Here is a 19,329-nt window from a genome sequence, read left to right as displayed (position 1 = left end):
CCTCGCCCTCGGAAGAAGCGGATCGTTTAACGAGATCGAGCCGAAAAATACCCTTCGATCCTTACTCTCCCCTACCATTTTCATATTTACATATTTATTTATACTTTTGGACACGCGTCAAAGACACAGATATATAATATCTCGCTCCACTTCCTCGATGTTATACCAATGCGAGAAAAATGGCGAAGACGAGCCGCCGCTAACTGTATAAATCCATAACCGTAACGGATACACGAGGCGGGCGGGGGAGAATCGCGGCGTTAACGCTCGGCAGGGTATTACGCGTGTCTGAAAACGACGATTCGGGCGGAACGACGATACGAGCGTGGGCAGAAGGGGGATTCGAGCAGCCCCCCGTAGAAGCTGTTATTTCCTCTCGAAAACGATCGCGTTCGAGAAATCTCGTTTAATCGAGCGCGTTCGTTAAAGTCACCTCGCCTCTATCACCGTCCGCGCATATTTCTGCAACAATGCCGGGGACCGCATTCCTCCTTCGTGTCGCCCAACGTGGGCGAGATACGCCGACCAGGAGATACGGATCTCCGTTTCATTATCATTCGCATCTGGACGATAACTGGTCCACGCCGATCTATTCGAATGCCCGTCCGAAACGCGAATTTCACCGACGCTTCCTACATTTATCGATTTATCTACGTTTCGAAAGTGGAAAGTTGGTTCGAGGAATCCGATGGCGTCCATTTTCCGAAGGATTCGTTCTCGAAACTCGAGACCGTATCTGGTTGGTTGTTGGCCACGCTCGGATGCAATTGGGTACACACAACGTGCAACGTTGCGAAGCAAATATCCGGGTGGAAATTATGACGTAGCAATAACCGACGGCACTCGTAGATCACACAGTCTTCCCCGCGCGAAGGGAAAACTATTATCGTAAATAAGGGAAAGCGAGAACCTTTCCCTCGCGCTTCGTCCATTCCATAATTAATCCTCTTCCTCGTGGACGGGACTCGTTGTAAAAAAGATTCTCCCTCTCGTTTTTTATCGTAGGTGACGCGACCAGTGCCATCAATCGACGAAACAACGAGCTCGTTAAGTCGATTAGACAGATTAGATACAGATCCTGGAGGACTTTTCTATTCCTTTCCCTTCTTTTCTTCTTCTTTTTTTCTCGTCCACCTTCTCGTCACCCACGTCCCCGTCCAAATCCCACACGTTCGAAACGGGTGGCGCACGCAACCCTGCCGACACTTCTTTCGAACAACGCCACGAATTTTCCAGCGGATTTTCTCTCACGCACAACAACGCTACCGTACGAGGGCGGACGAAGAAGTTGGAAGAAGACGGATTCACGGAGGATTCGCGTGAAAACGCCGGCGTATGTAAGTGTGTCAATAGCACCCACGTGTAACGCGAATCTCGGGTTGGAGATTTCTCTCCTCTCCCCGCACCAACACTCGGCCGAGAGGCGGGAGAGCGTGTGCACGCGCGTGTGTTGGAGCGGCGTGTGCCCCCACACACCGAGCCCGGCCATCTCTCTCCCTCCTGGTCCCTTCGTCTAAGGCGACTTACGCCTACACGTTGTAGTTGCAGCATCCACACTTAGCCCTCCTCAGTCCAGCGCGTGCCTCCACGCGACCAGCCACCACCTCGAACCACTGCTCTCTCACTCTCGCGCTCGGCTGATCGCGGACACCTTCGGTCGGCAGGCTGAAATGTCGGCCGCGACTCGCCTCGTTGACACCGCGTTTTCCCACCGCTTCGTCTCCTCTCGCGCGGTTAAGCGATGGTGACGATCCAATCTGTCCTTCGTTCGTGACGTGATTGTGGTGAGATTGTGTCGTCTCGCGAGTGTTCGTCGCCAGGAAGGAAGGACGAAGAAAAGGGGAGTGGAGGAGGGTGGAGGAAGAACCGCGGAGTGAAAGTTTCGTGTTTTTCCCGATTTTTCTTCGGAATCGACGGACACGAGGAGAGAAGGGTCGTGAAATCCGAATTCGTCGATCGAATCTCGCGACTGCCGCGGGCTGGAACGGGAAACGAGTGATTGGAAATCGGCGAGCGAGCGAGCGAGCGAGCGAGCGTGGGTCGACACACGGCGCCAACCTGTTGCTCGAGATCACGCGTTCCTCGCAACATCGGACTCGTTTCCATTTAAGAGTCGCCGGAGGAGCGGAGAGAGAAAGAGAGACAGCCGTCGACCGATCGACACGCGTGTTTGTCGCTCGTTTCCAGATACCTATATCGATTTCCAAGTATCGCGACAATTTCCCGTGCGCGTCATCCATCATTCTCCCCCTTCTCTCTCTCTCTCTCTCTCTCTCTTCGAGATCTCGATTAGCTGTGCGTGTAATTTTAAACCGCGGATCGATCGAAGTGCGGGAATAATCGAACGAGGTTGGACGAAAATTCGAGGAAAAGGAAAGGAGAGATGGATGCCAATTCGAAGATCGGCGTGTTGATCCTGTGGGCGAGCGTCACCCTGCTCCCGCTCGCCGTTTCGTCGACCAAGGAGCTGTTGGACTGTCGCGCCAACTTGTCGGCCGCGATTCGAAACGACACGACGTTCGTGGGCAAGGTGCGGCAGGCGGATTACATATTCACGGGGAAGATAAAGGATTTGAGGAACGGGCACGTGCACGTGCGCGTCAAGAGGGCGATCAAGGGCACGCTGCACAACGCCACCCTCGTCGATCTGACGTTGAACGACACCTGCTCCCGATACATACGCCCGAGTTACACGGGCATCTTTATGGCGCGGCGTGAAACGACGGAGGCGACGGGCGACGGCCGCAGGATCGTGATGCACTTCGGCCCTGTCCCGCTCACGCTCGCCAATTTGGACAGGCTGAACGCCGCTGTCAGAGGTAAGAGTAAGAGTGCGCGTCTTTTCCTTTTCCGACGAGGAGGAGCGAGGAGGAGTACGTAAACGCCGTGGCGAGCAAATAGTAAAAGTTCGCGCGCGTGTATTTGAATAACGGCGCGCCGTTATTAAGAAACGTTGGCGGGACGAGCAATTTTACGATCCGTGGAATTTTTTTAAACGGGTATAAAATATTCCGCGACCGTGGAAGGTTACTGTTACTTTTTTTCGCGGTTGTTGCACGCGAACAATTTGTAACCGGGAACGTTGCTCGTACCTGTTGTCCCCGTCTCGTTCGAGCAAGCGAAGGGGGCAACACAATGCGCGTTGTCGAGCGACAAGTATCGCCGCTCAAGGTCTGCCGGAGGACGCTCGTCTCGACTAGTCCCGTTCCCCATCCGCTCCGCGTGAAAAAATATAATAACGCATCCTTCTTCTCCATAATTTGCCTCCGTTCGTTCCAACATTCGTTGAACGCCGGTTTCGCGTCAACGGGACCAACAACGTCTCGGAAGAACGAGAAATTAACGTTTGGGATATCGATCCGATGATTTATTTACCACGGATTTTGCTCTTTTTTCGGATATCGAATTACCGAAAGCCTCGGCGAGAGACGGTGTCAACGGCTCCCAAACGGTGTCCCTAGGGAATTCGAGGGAGAAAAGTGGGGGGCCCTAAGCGTTAGGGATAATCGTACGGTCTCGATAACTCGCGATATCGCATTCGTCTTCTCTCCACCGTCATTTGCGAGTCGATCTTCCGTTATAAAATGCGTCGCCGATATTTCTTCGAAAGGCGTCGCGCGTAATTAGGCGATTTTCTCGAGAGAGAGAGAGAGAGAGAGTGCCGCGGGGCGCAAAATTCAAATTGGCTTGGTTCGCGTCGATCAACGGCGATACGGAAGCGTTCGGTGGAAATAATGAAAGGGTTTGGCGTGGAAAATCGCCACTCTCGCGAGCGCAAATCGTGCATACGTTCGCGTGGAATGCGGACCAGCATTGATTAACGCCACAGCTCCTTTCCTCCTGTTTTCCCCTCCCTCTTCGACTCTATCCGTTTTTCTCTCCGGCGGCGCCTTCGCTAATCGCGGTGTCGTGCGGATAAAGATAAATCGGCTCGATTGCCGATTCTCGCCAAATACGTCGACGAGAGGAAAGCATCGGGATGATATTACGCATCGATATCGATATATTAAGGAAAAGGAGACAGATGTTTATTGTGCGATTGCAGGGGGGCACAGTTTTAATACCGGGAATCGTCTCGTTTCAACCGTCTACTCCCCGATCTTCCTCGAACTTACCGTTATCTGTTACTTGCTACCGCAGTTACAGATATTACATACCTACCCTACCATTTCCTGTCTCTCCCTCCTCTTATCTTCGCGTTCTTCCTGGAACAAACAAAAATGCATACACTTTTCTTCCCCCCCTGATCCTAGGAGGAATCCCAATTGTCGATTCGAAGGAAGCACGCGTTCCATCATCAGCGTGGGAACTCGTTTCTTTGGCGCGCGAACTCGGGCGGAAAATGGGAACCGCTGGCTGGCTACCTGCGACACCTGGTCCTTCCCCGGTGCTCTATAGCCGCTCGCCCACGTACCCGTGTAAGCGGCCACGTATTCCAGCGTCACTTGACGCGCGTTTTCAATGCGACAGGCCACGGTATTTCTGCGTGGACTCGGCCGCGCGCCTGAAAGTCGATTCGCGCTTATGGGGGATCGGCATAATACGCGGCACGCGGCCTACGCGTTTTGCCAAGCTGTGCCAACGTCCAACACGCCCCACCTATGTATATATATCTGAGACCCAGGTGCGCGCCCCATTTTTCCTCCCATTTCTCTCGTCTTCCCCCAATGTTTTCCACCCGGGACGTCTCGCTCGCGTTTCTTCCAACGCGATTAGTTTATATATCGAGCCGTTTATCCGCGCGAATAGAAAGTATCGAGGTGTGTTGCTCGATTGAAATTTAGAGCGAAGCGAAGCGAAGAGAGAGAGAGAGAGACTCGTTTTGGAACGTTAACGAACTTTCTGGAGGAGGCGATCGAGGCGGTGATTGCTCGGCGAGAAAGCGAGGGGAAAGATCGCGCCGTTTGGAAGGAGCGAAATTGGCCGTGAAAGTGGCGGCGAGCAGATCTCGCGCGCTCTTTCTAAGACCTCGTCGCTCGAATCGATCCATTCCTTCGAAGGAATGAACGAGAAAAAAAGAAAGGAAGGGTTTGCGAAATGGTATTAATTAAGTTGTAAAGAGAGATAGATCGAAGAAACGTGTTGTTCTACCTCTGAATACACCACACGTCATCCTTGTATCTCCTCCATTGGGGGGAAAGGGAACAATAGTTTTTTCTCTCTCTTTCCATCGCTCGACGCGCTGTCTCCACGATTGAAAAGAAACCCGACGATGAATCGCGTCTGTGACTATTGTTAAGACGCCGCGGCTCTATCAATGTCCCTACGTATACGATTTCAAAACGGTAATTATCTTGGCGCCCACGCGCCACGTCGCCATATACGTATATATATATATAACGCGTAAAATGGCCGCCACGTCGGTTTATGATGATTTCCTCGATCGATATCTCTCTCTCTCTCTCTCTCTGACGAGTGAGAGCGGACAGGGACGGAAGCGAGATGAGTCGAGGCCGGCCTGCTTCCGTCGAGCTGTTACCACCGCAAACGCACCATGAAATTGCCACGCAGATTATGATATATTGGGTGTAATGCAATACTTCGCTTCTGGAGTTGATCGTATTATAGACAATGAAACGGCGTTTCATTATTCCCGAGCAAATTTTCCAAGCTTCTCGAGAAACCTTGCGTTCAAACCGTTCGCGTTTCGTTTATTCTTTTCTTTCTTCTTTTCTCCTCTTTGAATCGTTACACCCGAATTGTTCTGCAAATTTTGCTCTCGAAACGATTAATTATCATACATATATATATATATCTCGATTGGCAGAAAATATCGGCAGAGAGATAGATAGATAGATAGATACGCGAGAGGTATCGTTTTCGCTCGTAACTCGAGCGGGACTCGAGTTTCGCGCAACTCGTGTACGTACACGCGTTAAACATCCATCCCCTTCTCCCGTTCAATTTACCTCTACCACGATCGATAAATTTTGAATCGATCTCTCTCTCTCTCTCTCTCTCTCTTCCTCCCTCTCTGACGATCCGGTCGCGAACGATGATACGGAGATGGTGGCAAGGTTGAATTTCGTTTGACAACCGCGACGAGGAAGGGAAGGGGAGGCGCGTTGGAGCGAGTGATCGAAGGGGATCGCACGGTAGATCGGTAATTGCAATTTATAACCACGGTTTTTAATGGCGCGTGTTATTCGTCGTTGGGTGGTGCGAGTTGCAGAGATCAAAGACCGCCGTGGGTGAAAAATCGGGATCCGTTGCTAATCCTATAATCGAACAATCACCCGTGGCGGGGGATAAACGTGTTACTTTCACCTCGATGAAATAGTCGGCCATCTTTCCACGTGTAAATATTGTGATTCGAATTTATTCCGCTCGATCGAAGGGGGAATGCTCTTCTTCCTTCTTCTTCTTCTTCTTCTTCTTCTTGGAAATTTTATAATATCTACCTACGATTCTTATTATTATTATTATTACGATCTCGACGAGTGTTTCACACCACGTTGCTTAATCACGAAAAAAAAGTTGTTTCGAAATTATCGAAATTACAGAGATTGAAAAATCGATCGAAAAGTACGTTGTTTTGGAAAATACGATAACATATTAACGAATAAAACGTTTAATTTCGTTAATTCGAAGCGAAACTTGGAACAAGGTTAAGGCGAAGCTTAGCGTGGTGGATAATTGGAATGGTTTGCAGCGCACGATTTTCGCGATGGAGGGGGAAAGGAGAGGAAGAAAAAGAATCACTCAACCCGTGATTAACATAACACGGTGTTGACGTATGAAAAGGGAAACGCGGCGGCGGTTAACAACGTTATTAGATCCGAATGATCGCTTCAAACTTCTCTAATAATTTCTTAAGCAGATTGCGACGTGTAATGCGCGCCTTGATGCATCTGTCACCGTCCCCCGTCCCCGCCAACGAGTAGAGTGAGAGGAGACGCGCGCGTGTGCGCACAGAGGCCGATTCCGTGGGATTAGTCCGTCGGGTGTTGTTGCTTCGGCGTGGCACGATTTACCAAGTATCTTCGTGTTGCTCGTGGCTGTGGTAGGCGGTTGATTGCCAGAGCCACGAGTGCGCACACCACGAGGCCGCGTATTATGCACGCTTTGTAAGGCGAGCCGCTGAAAAATTAGTCGCGGCCCAACTCCGTTTGGCCGGCTTGTCCATTCGGGTAACTTAATACCACCGAGTCGCTTACCGTGTTCCCGAAGAAATTGAAACAGGAAAAAGAAAAGAAAAGAGGAGGAAAATAAAAGAGAAGAAGAAGGGAAAAAAGATAAGAAATAGGAAGGTATCGGGACAAAATTAGGGTAATTTCGTTCGAGGAACAATATTTAAAGATGTCCGAACGGACGTCTTTATACAACTCATTTGCATAAGAATGTACGAGAAGAAGAAGAAGAAGAAGAAGAAGAAGAAGAAGAAGAAGAAGAAGAAGAAAAAGAGGAAGAGGAGGAGGAGGAGGAGGAGGAGGAGGAGGAGGAGGAGGAGGAGGAGGAGGAGGAGGAAGAAGAAGAAGAAGAAGAAGAAGAAGAAGAAGATATTCCTTTTCTGGTTTTATCCCGTGGCTCATGTTTGATCCGACTAACCGTTGCTCGTTACCTTTAACGCCGTAAAGGCCATCCTCTCCCGTTTCTTTCCCCGTTTTCACGATTATTTTCTCACCAGCGACGCTCCCGTTTTCCGTCGTCGCGGGAATAAAAAGCGCTTTCGGATGTCACCGTCCTCCACTTCGCCCAGCGATAAAAGCTTTTAACGATGCTCTCCACCTTTTCGATTCCGCTACGCGATTCGAATACCACCTCGTTGAAGAACAAACGAGGTCCGAGGAAAAAGTTTCTCCGTCGAGATATCTTTCCCCCGATTTCGAGTCGCGCACGACGATAAATCTGGAATCTTGCTTTCAATTTCCTTGGCAAGAGTTACTCACATTCGGCTCTTTCCCTCCCCCCGTTTTATTTACGATCGCGGAAAACGTGTCGTAGTGGACTTTTCTTTTTTCTCTTCCCCCTCCTTCTTTTTTTTTTAAACGAGCGGTTTAAGAGATCGGACGCCAGGTCCTCGATACGATACATAAATAGAAAAAGATACGCGTCGTTTCCTGCCCCGTTGAACCGTGACGGGGCAACGACGTGGGAAATTCGAAATCCCTTTCAATCTGCCTCGTTCGTAAGGGTAGAGCACGCATGCCTTCGCGCCCTCCAATCGCTCCTAATTAAAAGATTTCACTCGACTCTGCTTTCTCACGGATAACTGTTCACACGTTCCTTCCAGAAACGGTCAGGCGCCAGTACCCCTGTGAAAAAAAAACCTCTTGAGACTCCCCTGCGAGAGTTGCGTTGTATTTCCACGATAAGGTTCGCGCAGCCTCCTTTCCAAGAATTATTTAATTTGTTACTTCCTGCGATACGCGCCTCATAAACGCCCAAAGTGTTCCCCACGAATACTTCTCTCACATTTTCCATACACCTCGATTCGATGGGAGAAAATGTTCGATCCCTCTTTCCTTTTTCCTCCTTTCGTCTACAAGATCTATTATATTAATTCGCGCTCGATGTCACACATCGTGTCCCTCTCGACCCAACCCATCTCTTTCCCTTTCTCTTCCCCCCTTTACCTCCGCCTCGATTTCTTCTTCTCGCTGCTGACTTTTCTCGGCCACGTTCGATCGACGGATCCCTCCAAGCTCAACGAGCCGTAATTCATAAACACGTTATCGGCGATATCGTTTGTTACTCGTGCCGCACGATTCCTCCTCGATCGGCCCGTTATCTCCGCCACTCGACCCTTTCTTTTCCAAGGCCGCGAGCTCGATCCAATTATCCAAGCACCACTGTATTTCCCAATGATTCCAGGACCTGGCTAGTCCTGGAGCCAATTTAATTCTCCCCTCGTGGAGCACGATGTTCTTTCGTCGTGTCGTGGGCTGGAAGAATACTAGGAAAAATACAGCCGAGCCGAGATTCGAGCGAGATTCGTTCGCGGATCTCTCCCCCGTCTCGATCGGAAACAACGATCCCCTCTCGTTATTTACGAGCTCGAGTGCCCCAACGACTCTCTTCCATCCAGCGATTGCTCGTCGCTGCAATTAGACAGATCGGAATCTCGTTCTCGCGGCAAGGATCGTTAACGCAACGACGAATCTCGGCCACCGCCCGAGGTGGTGTTGCGGCTGTAACGACGATTTTGATGAATTTAGTCGGATTTAATTAGGAGGCGCGTATTTTCGTGCCCCGTTACTTAAGTCGGAGGACCTTAAGAATCGAGTTTTGCATGCCCCCGAGGACAAAGCCATAAAATACCGAGCGTAACAGCTTTCAATTACAGGTCCCCGCGTATGAGCCGCGCGTATTATACCTGGTCGAGGGAGGGAGAGAAAGAGAGAGAAGAGGGACGAGAAGAATTCCCCTTCAAATTGCACCGTGTTACGTCCCTAGTATTCGATCCTTTGCCACGCTACGTGACCGAATCGTACGGGTAATCATCTACCCCTGTTATCGCGCGTGATCGACGAGAGAGAGAGAGAGAGAGAGAGAGAGTTACGTATCGACTCGATTTTATTATCGTACTTTTACTCGTACGATGGAAGAGAGATATCGATACGAAGTATCCGTCGCTGCGTCAACAGGAGAAATTAACGAAGAAGGCGAGATCGGTTTTCGAAGCGAGGAGAATTTCGCGAAGCAATAACAACGGCGAACGAAAACGACCGGTCGTATATATACGGTTGGAAGCGGTGTTTGCGATTACCAAGTGATGAATTGTCGCCCGGGGGTATCGTATATTTTTCGAAGAATAGACCAAGATATTACACGGGCGTGCAGCGTCGCTTGATTGGCGTCACCGCGTGGCGAACGCGCGCGCGCGGTGCTTGGAGAAAAAAAGGTTGTGGTGGAAAAAAAAGGGGAGAGAGAGAGAGAGAGAGAGCGGAGGACGGGCACGTATGGTAATTGGCGATTCATCACGCGGCGACAACGAGCCGGCCGCGGTTCTGCTCACCGCAGAAGTTGGGGACGACACGCCGACGACGGAAACGTTTGACGAAGGCAAAACGGCGAAAAAGGAATCGACGATTTCCTTTTTTTTTTTTTCTCGGCTCGTGTTTACCTCGTCGAGAGATCGACGATTTCTTTCTTTTTTTGCAACATCACGTAATTATTTCGTAATTACGCGTTCATTATGCGGGGCAAGGAGGGACGAAAGCGTCGAATTATGCGTGAAAACAGAGATGTGCGATATTTCGTCGAACGATAATAAATCATGCCCCGCCTCGAAAATTCATTCGTTTTTCAACGGATATCGGGGCGGAGTCGTATTTTACATTTATTGTTATACGAATTGTGGAGTGGAAATGAATCGTGGGACGGTGTCACACGAGCCGATCGAACTCACGAAAAATCTCGACGAAACTCGCTTCCCTCGACCTTTCTCTTCCTCGTGTTTGCTTTTGACACGTATGTTTCTTCCTTCCTTTCTTTCTTTCTTTCCTTCTTTTTCTACCCAGGAACAAACCAAACAAAGTGGGTGGAACGTCATAGACGCGTTCGAGGTCTCCCTTCCTCGGCCCGACTTCGAGTGGGTGGAATGCCGTGGATGCACCCAACTCTCTCCCACACCGTCCCCCCCCTCTCCTGTTTCGGCGGTTCCTATAGCTGGAAGAACCAGTTTTTGTTTTCTCGAGAAAATTAAAATTCCTCCCGCTTGAATATAAAAAAGCGGCGGTTTTCATCTCGTACGATCAAGATGTGACGTTTCCTCTCTCTCTCTCTCTCTCTTATGCTCGGTCCGAAACGAAAAGGCGAATCCGAACAGAGATCTTCCTCTCGTATGCGCACACCTGTGCACAATAGTTGCACCGGTGTTGAAGCTTCCTCGAACGCCTCTCCGCTTCGCGACGAGTCGACAAGTAGGCGATCCTCTCCTACCATCGTAGGAGAGCGAAGATGTAGCGAGGAAGATTCGCGTTTCTTAAACGCGAAAGATTTATCGTGCCTCCTGTTATAAATTCCTCGATCAAATGGCGGTCCACGAAACACGGCTTGACGGTTCGTCGGTTGAAATCTGATGCAACGCGAAACGCAGCGATCAAGAGAACGGAACGGGAAACCCGAGTCGTTCGACGATGTTTCGGTTTATCTGATTGTGCATGCGCGGCGGAATAAAAGAATCCTACCGATAATCCGCTGATAAATCGCCTTTTCCATATAAGGCAGACGCTACGCGTTACAGATTCGAAAGCTCCTCGAAAAAAAGGTAACCCGAGATTCGACCTCCTCTTTCTCCGATCGGATACAAAACGTGTGTATGTATACAACTAACTAATCGGATTCACGAGTCACGGCTCGGTTCGGTGGAAGCGAGACGATTAAGTGGCTCGGTGATAAGGTGGCCCTTACCAATCGGCTTTGCCTATATCTCGAGATAAGGTAATCGGCGGTCCTTTTTACCCCGGCTAAACGCTTCCTCTGTCCAACACCCTTGCCGCCGATATACCGGTTGTCGCGACTTATATAGCCAAGCGTTGACGCTCGATTCGTTCCAACGCCACGTTTCGTCGGACGAAATCGTTACGTATTCGACCGATATTTGAGAAAATATTTCGCCACGATATTTCGAAACGGTCGGTGGATTGCGCAACGTGGAATTTAGAAAAGTGCGCGAAGGTACGTGCGTGTTGGAAAGGCGTGACAGAAGGCGGTTGAGCAATTATTACCAATATTTGAACAATTTTCCAAATCAACGAGCCGTCGATCATCCATCGATTCTCTCGAACGTCGTCCTCGCGATTAAAGGCAATTAGGAATAAGTGGTCACTTACCGAGACGCCGATGCTCGTCTGCCAGTCGAGACGTTGGAATTCGTGGAGAGGCCGTCGCGACCGATTTATTATTTACGAAATACAAATCCAAACTCCCCACCGACAAATTTAACCACGCCTCCTCGCGTGGTGGTTTAACCTCTTTCCTTCCTCTTTTGATCGTCCGCCAATTTTCTCTGTCCACGCCACAGGCCGTGTAATAACGGACCTTTCTTTTGCCACGTTCACGCTCTCCTCCTTTCTCCTCCTCCTCCTCCTCCTCGACCCTTTATTTCCCCTCCCCTCCTCAGCTGTTTGCCCGCGTTGACTCGCGTCCTCGAGTTTGTGTGCCGGGACGGTCATTAAAATGGCGTCGTGAGAAGAAAAGCTGCACAACCGAGTCATTTGGCTCGAGTCTCTCGGGGACAACTCTCCATCCGCCATGCGGCTACCCATTTTTAACGTTTTATCCGATCCCACGCGCCTTTTCTCCGCCCGTTCCATCGCGCGAATTAATAACGCACAACCGTCTTTTTCGAATACGAATAATTATTTTCTGCGGTCGAGGAGAGGAATCGAGAGGCTGGGTGGCGGTGCCTTCTTCTTCTTCTTCGTAGGAGCGGTCATTAATTATTATACCGGACAGGGGAGAGAGAAGGGGAGGCGCGGCGAGGAGTGGGTGGAGAAAAAGAGAAGTGGCGGCCGAGGTGAGGTGAATAGAAACGAAAAATAACCGAGAGAGCGGACGTTAAACGGACGGCCGTAAAAATATGCGAGGACAGATTTAGGCGTTGGATCCCTTTAAGGGCTTCGAAGATTTTTACCGGGTCGGGATGGATGGACGAGCGTGGCATCGCGTTCGATCAAGAGACTCGCACCGTTCGAAAATAATTAAACGTTTCACGAGACGTTTTACGCCTTTAAGGATCGAGAACGACTTTCTTTCTTTTTTTCTTTTTGATCCTCCTCTCCTGTTGCAACGCAAATATGCGGGATTGATATGATTTGACACGCGCGTAATTATACGGTCTTAGACCAGACAGATATCACATCTCTGATCGTTCTATCCGAAATCGATCGAAGAACAACGATCGTAATCTTATCGAATTGTTGATCCCGTTCGTCAATGGCTGGCCACTGTCATCGTGTTCGACAGAAGAGGTTTGTCGCTCGATCTGTCGCTCAGCCTCGAATACACAGCGTTCGGGGGCGAGAAATGGAACGCTTGGTATCTCGATTTCCCGGGCTGATGGATCGTGGACAGGTGGATTGCAAATAGTCCGCAACGAAATTCGATCGACCACGGATCAGACGTCCACGGTGGCCAATCGTATCGCCGAAAACCATCGATCCACCTCTCTTTCATAAAGAGATCACGCGAAACCAGTCCACCGAATCACTATCATTTCTTCTCTCTCTTTCTCTCCTCTTTGTGTACGTGTTTACCAATATGTCGATTTATTTTCAACTAGCCTCTCTCTCTCTCTCTCTCTCTCTCTCTCTCTCTCTCTCTCTCTCTCTCTCTCTCTCTGGCGTGTTCGTAGCGCAAGAGTCAAGATACTTTGGTCGATCCTCCTTTTTTATTCGCTCGTTCATCGATCTCGTTGTCCAAATCGTACGAAATGAATTTCAACGTGGAAATGGAAATGGAGGATCTATCAGGACAGAGAGGGAATATTTTAAAACGCTTTTAAAGCGTTATCGTTCTAATAGGACGCGTAAGGCGGTCGTTTAACGCTCGAAGGCCGAGACTTTCGAGATAAGGGAGATTTCGTGCTCGCCACGAATTTTTGAATAATTAATCACGAGGTGAAAAGCGAAGGAAGGAAGGAAGGAAGGAAGGAAAAAAAAAAAAGAGGAAGGCGGTTAAAGTTCAATGGTAGCCATCTTCCATTCGCGTGCCTCCTCTCCTCTTTTTTCCCCTCCTCGATAATGACGTGCCTTTCGACGACTCATTTGCAGGATGCTCGCGAAAGAAGAGGAGGGGAATGGAGGAGGCAGCAAGGACGAACGAGCGAGGTCCTTTACACGGGACAATCTGCCCCGTATGCAAATGCAATTTCGCGCCCGCTCTCCTCCCTTACGATTGGCAATATTTCGGGCGTAAGAAATGAGAGGCAATCTATATGTATATATATATATATAAGCAAGAAACTATAAGAGAAGGGGAACAGATCCTTTTCTCCTCTCGGTTCGGGCGCGGTCATCCGCGAGATAAGATCTGAGGGATCGGTAGCCGTATACAGCGCTACGGATATAGATGGTACTAATGGCGCCCACCGATCGTTATCGATAGATCGTTTGTACTTACGCGTCAGTCGGATTTCTTCCCGCCCTGACGTTTCCGCTTCGAATCGTATTCTCGATCGAAATCTCCCCTGTCAATTTCGACTATCGATCGAGCTACCGTGCCAGCCCAATATCGTAATGCGATTACGGGTTGCGCGAGGAACAACGAGTCGTTCCACTTTTGAAAGAATTCTTCTTCTCGAGCGGAACTCGACTGCGATGTTGAAGTTTCGACGTCGATCAACTTTGATCCACGCGTGTCGATGCTTCCCTTCCATTCGGGTTCTCGAGGGGGGCCGTAACAAATCTCGAAACAAACAGTGACCGGTTTCGATTCGCCATTTAAAATCACAGCGTGAACGAGGCCCGCGCTTAATTTGGAAATATGTCGAGCGATTAGAGGTCTCAGAGGGGGGTGGCCCTGCTTCCACGCATGCTGTACGCGCACCCTATTCCGCAACGGTAATTTATACTTCTCTGGTCTTTAAACGCCGGCTTAATAACGGGCTAAACCGCTTGTTAACTTTAAATCAGTTGTAAATCAAGCTTGCAAACTCGTGCCTACCTATTCTCCTCGGCGAGCAACGCCCGTCGTGCGTAAAATTCGATGGAACAACCACAGTCGTGAAGAAGGATTTTTCCAACCCTTTGATCCTCAAGCCACGAGTAATTCGGGAAAAGTGAAAAATTGCTAACACGATTTTAGCAGACGACGGCGTTTATCGTTCATCGATGTCGGTGGAAAATTTTTCTTTCTTCGTTTTCTCCTCCGATTATGGCGGAATCTGGGACGCAGGAGGTAGGATTTCAACGATCTTGCTCGACCAGAAAGTGGCAACACAATTATGGGTCGATGACCGTATTATTCATGTCCTGTCTCACGGACCTGTATTTAACTTATCTCATCTGCATAACCTCTTCCTCTAACCGCCACCTCGTTCGAAAATTTCACTCGCGGGGAGAAAAAAAAACGGCGCGCGTCCCAACACCATCACGCCTCGCGGTCACCTTATAAATTCGTCGAAGGCTTTGCTCGCGAGTGAAACACTCGAAATATCCGCTTGGTCGAATAGTCGGCAAACGAACGATAAATCCGCGCCTCGTGGCGGGGAAAACAAACAAAAGCGTTAATTGCAGGCGCGGAGTGAAAGCGCGCCGATGAAATAACGCGACCTCCGCGCGCATTCCACGCGAGATAAAACGTTGGCAACGTTAAACGTCGATGATACGCAACCACGCTATCTCTCTTATTCCTTCTCCTTCGATTATATCGCGTATCCTTTTCGGAACGATATCTCGCACCATCCCTCTTATTACGCGTCTCTTCAAATCTCGTTTCATCCTTATCCGCGTAATCCGTAACAGCGATCGTTCCCGCCTAGTTTCTAAATCAACGCTCTTCTTCTGGCCAGTGCCTCTCAACCAATGCTAATCGCGCACCTAGAAAATCCTTCCTCCGCGCTCGCATTCTAAATAGATGGCGCAATAAAGTACCACTCGATCGCGATGGGTGGCGCGGATTGGAAAAGGTCGACCGATCCTCCGATAAATAACCGATTCGCGTCGAATACGGCTGCCTTCCCTCTCTCGTCCAACGTCGGCAGCTAGTCGGCCTCGATCCCTGATAAATCGCGTATGTATTCGTACGTATGGGGGAATAGGCGGGCGCACAGGTATCGGAATGGGGGGGTATCTGGATGCGATCGTGCGCCACGCCATAAATGGAGGGATCCACGAGGAACCGTGCGATGTCGGCGCCAGCCGGCTATTTACAAGTTGTACGAGAGCTCTCGCTGTTTTACCCGCGTTATTACGCGCTTCCGCGTAACTATAAAGACCGCGATCAGACCAGGCTTTAAATACGCGTCGTTTACGGGCTTTCTTGCGCTCGAATTCGTAAGTTTTGCAGGGAGAATTGGCGGCTCGCGCGTAATTGATAGGAGAAGGAGGCACGGTTCGAGCATGCGCGGTTAAAAGAGGTGAAGGACAGAGGGCGCCGCTTTGATATTGGCGGGCGTTAAACCAGCGTGGAATTCGTTTTGTTGGCCGACGTGAAAGCCCCTCGTGAAAAAGGGCGAAATGGAATTTCACGTACCGCTTTATCGGACGGTGTCGTTCTTCCATGGTGTCGATTAAAGGTTGGCCGTTAAAGGTAATCGAATACCGATCGAAAAAGTGCCATCAGGATGCGACAGATCGACGACAGATTTTCCATTTTTTTTTTCCCCCGCGATCGAAAGTTGCGAGTTTTAAAGGGGCGATTAATGCGGCTATTAAAAATATTTATCAGGCGATAAAATGGAAAATGTAACGATATTTAATTATCCGCGTGAACGGCCCCGTTCTCCGATCGTGACCGGTTCGCGAATATTGCCACGATCGACCATTGATTCCACTCCTTGGACGGAGCGGTCTCGATCGTGCATTTTTAATAGAAGTAATTAGAGAAGGATCGCGAGTATCCACCGAAAGAATTCAATTATGCGAACGTTCGCTAATTATCGACCGGTCTTATATATATATATATATATAACCAAACGGTTCGCTCCTCCTTCCCCTTCTTCCGTTTCCGCTCAACAACGATACTACCGTGCTCCGTTACGACGAGCAACAACGCCCAACTCGGGATTAATTCGTTTCGACATTGGACAACTCCTTGCTTCATTGCCCCACCACGATTAATCTTTGAAAAAGAATCCACCGATTAATCACCCTCTTCCGATTCACCTTTCTTCTACTGCTCTGAAAAGAAGACGTAATTTCCACGTAGCGAAGCGACGACACTTGCCTCGAATCGAAATTTCGTCTTGGATTAATTATAAAAACGCGAGGGTAGGGAAGAAGGAAAAGGCATAAAGATAACGCGACACCAGCGTTTCGTTTTTAATCGATAAGAGGAGGAGGAGGACGATCGTCGTTAACCTCCTCCTTCTCCTCGGCTCGGTTGAAAATCGGTCTTAAAAATTCCCATCGAGCGAGATTATCGCGCGCGATCTTGGTCGGCGAGGCGACAACGTAATCGGCGAGATGCTACCGCCTGGAAATTGGCCGTTTCGCAATTAACGGATATATCCACGTGGAAGAACCAGAAGAACCTCCTGCTTCGGTTGGCCCGTGTTTATTCAGGGAGAGAAAAATCGCCCGAAATTCCGGGCCACGCGTATCGTACCCGCGCCGGCCAATAAATCTTCCTTCGGGGACAGAAATCGTTTCGTATAACTCGTATCCCGCTCTTGAAACGACGCATCGGCCCCATTTATCCACTCGTTAGCTAACCCCCCCTCCACCCACGCCTCTTAACGGACGAACCGTGTTATGAATTCTATAAAATGTATCGTCGTTTCCCCCGGTGAATTCAATTCGGCGATAACCGAGCGGATGGTGCCTCTATGTAAATGAGGGGCCGCAATTAACCGGGAGACAAGGTGAGAGGAACGCCACCCGGGAAAGCAGCGGTGGAATTTATCGCGACGAGCGTGCCACGACCGTTCTTTTTAATACGCCCAATTTCTTCTTCTTCCCTTTCTTTTCCCAATCTGTTTATCGTGGAAATCTGTGGTGTACCGGGTGGTTCGCAAACGCGTAGCGTGCTTACCCGTTCGTTAACGGATGAGAAATAGCGAGGCACGAGTGTTTATTTCAACGGAGGAGCCTATTCTAGACGTTGCCTCGTCGTTCCATCTCTCCATCGATCGAAGCGAAAAAAAGAAGAAAAAAAAGAAGAATGGTTCCGTTCCGGGTTCTGCACTCGAAGCGATTAAAACGGAATGACTCGATATGCAAATGTATGATAATGCAATACGAAGCGTTAATCGACGATAATTTATCATCGTCTTTTTTTCTTTTCCGTTTTTGAAATCCGTTTCCATCCGTTCCTTTCTCGCCTCGCGGACCGTTTTACATCGTAACGCGCGAATCAACGTCGCTTTTCCCGGATGACCCAGAGACGCGCGCCTCGATCGAAATATCACGCAGAGACGTTGGCCTCTCCCCGTCGATTATGAATAGGCACGTTACAGAAAAGCCCCCGTGTGCAACGTTCAATTACCGCGCGATTGTCTTTACGTCTAGCCCAAGGCCTTGTTGAATCACCGTGTTATTATCGTGCCTGTAATTGCCAACTGTTCGCGCACGAGTCGCAGAGAGGCTGCCGATGCTCTCGCGTAATTAAGATCCGACTTGTCGGTGTTTACTCTTGCTCTTCTTCCACGATTACGGTCGTTCTCGATCGATTTCTCCGCTCTGAATTCCTCGAGAAAGAGAGAGCTCGCGCAAACTCGTATACCTTCAAATGATAAAATGTCGAAAATGCGTTTCTTTCCAGCGAAATAGGTTAGGGAAGGACACGCGTGTAACCAGATATCCGGTAACGTAGATCGGATACAAATGAAAGCTGCGGTGTTAGGCGTGGTTGGGCTGAGTAGTTTTGTGGCCATACGAGGTGGGGAAACCGAGGGATCGGTAGGAGGCAGGAGCGACAACGGGTTAAAGGTACCACGCTCCTTCGATTCATTGGTGGCGCAAAGTCATGGCATGACATCGCGATCGATCGTGAACAACAAGCGATACTCGAGCACGGCGGCTGCTTGATCCGAATGCCAAGTATGCAAATATTGACATGGTTGGAACGGTGCTCGAATAACGCGCCACGAACGAAAGGAAAAATCGTTCGAGTGGATTCGCGTAAGAAAAAAAATTCACTCGAAAACTAGCCTATCGATCTTCCATCGTGCTCCTCTGCGTCGTTCTTCTATCCTACGTTCGAATTCCTACGCGTCGTTCCCCTCCAAAGATTCTTCCCGAAGAATCGAGCCCGAATCAACGAAGCAAAGGAAGCGAAGGTGAAGGAAAACACGATGAAATCCTCGACGCGTTTTTTTCCTTTTCTCGAAAGATCTCGAAAAGGTACAAATTATATTTATTTCGTCGGAATGCACGAGGAGGAAAGCGAACGAGCGAATGCAAACACGGCGAATGGTCGGCGAAGAAGCGGGGGTCTCGAAGGAAAGGAAAAATCTTCTTTCCTTCGTCTCGCGACACTGAAGTAGACTATCGTTTCGTGACCGAGTGGCTGTTTACTCAGGAGGCGAGTTCGTGGTTAAACACTCGAGTAATGGCGGAGCATTAACGCGCGCTTTAACCGGCAGATGTCCGAGATGTCGCGTTCAACGCCTCGCGATAGCAAGACGGCTCGCTTACGACGTAATCGGAATCCCACTTCCATAAATTTCTTCTTCCCGTGCTTATCGACCGTGTCGACCCGCGAACAATACCTCGTCGTACG

General features: G+C 49.5%; 1 protein-coding gene across 2 annotated transcripts in view; it reads left to right on the top strand.

Moving 5' to 3' along the window:
* Window positions 1-1,649: 1,649 nt before the first annotated feature.
* Window positions 1,650-19,329, top strand: part of LOC100869960 (agrin) — a 314,930-nt gene continuing 297,250 nt past the window's right edge. For both annotated transcript variants that reach the window (XM_086907395.1, XM_086907394.1), the window contains exon 1: window positions 1,650-2,819. In XM_086907395.1, the coding sequence (XP_086763521.1) occupies window positions 2,384-2,819 (436 nt within the window). In that variant the 5' untranslated portion in view covers window positions 1,650-2,383. The remainder of the gene's footprint in view (window positions 2,820-19,329) is intronic.

This window comes from Apis florea, unplaced genomic scaffold (genome assembly GCF_048593485.1).
Source record: "Apis florea isolate Af1SG1 unplaced genomic scaffold, ASM4859348v1 contig_2897_pilon, whole genome shotgun sequence".
NCBI classification, from domain to species: Eukaryota; Metazoa; Arthropoda; class Insecta; order Hymenoptera; family Apidae; genus Apis; species Apis florea.
Note: the sequence above shows the minus strand (reverse complement) of the source record. Positions and strands in the feature narration are given on the sequence as shown.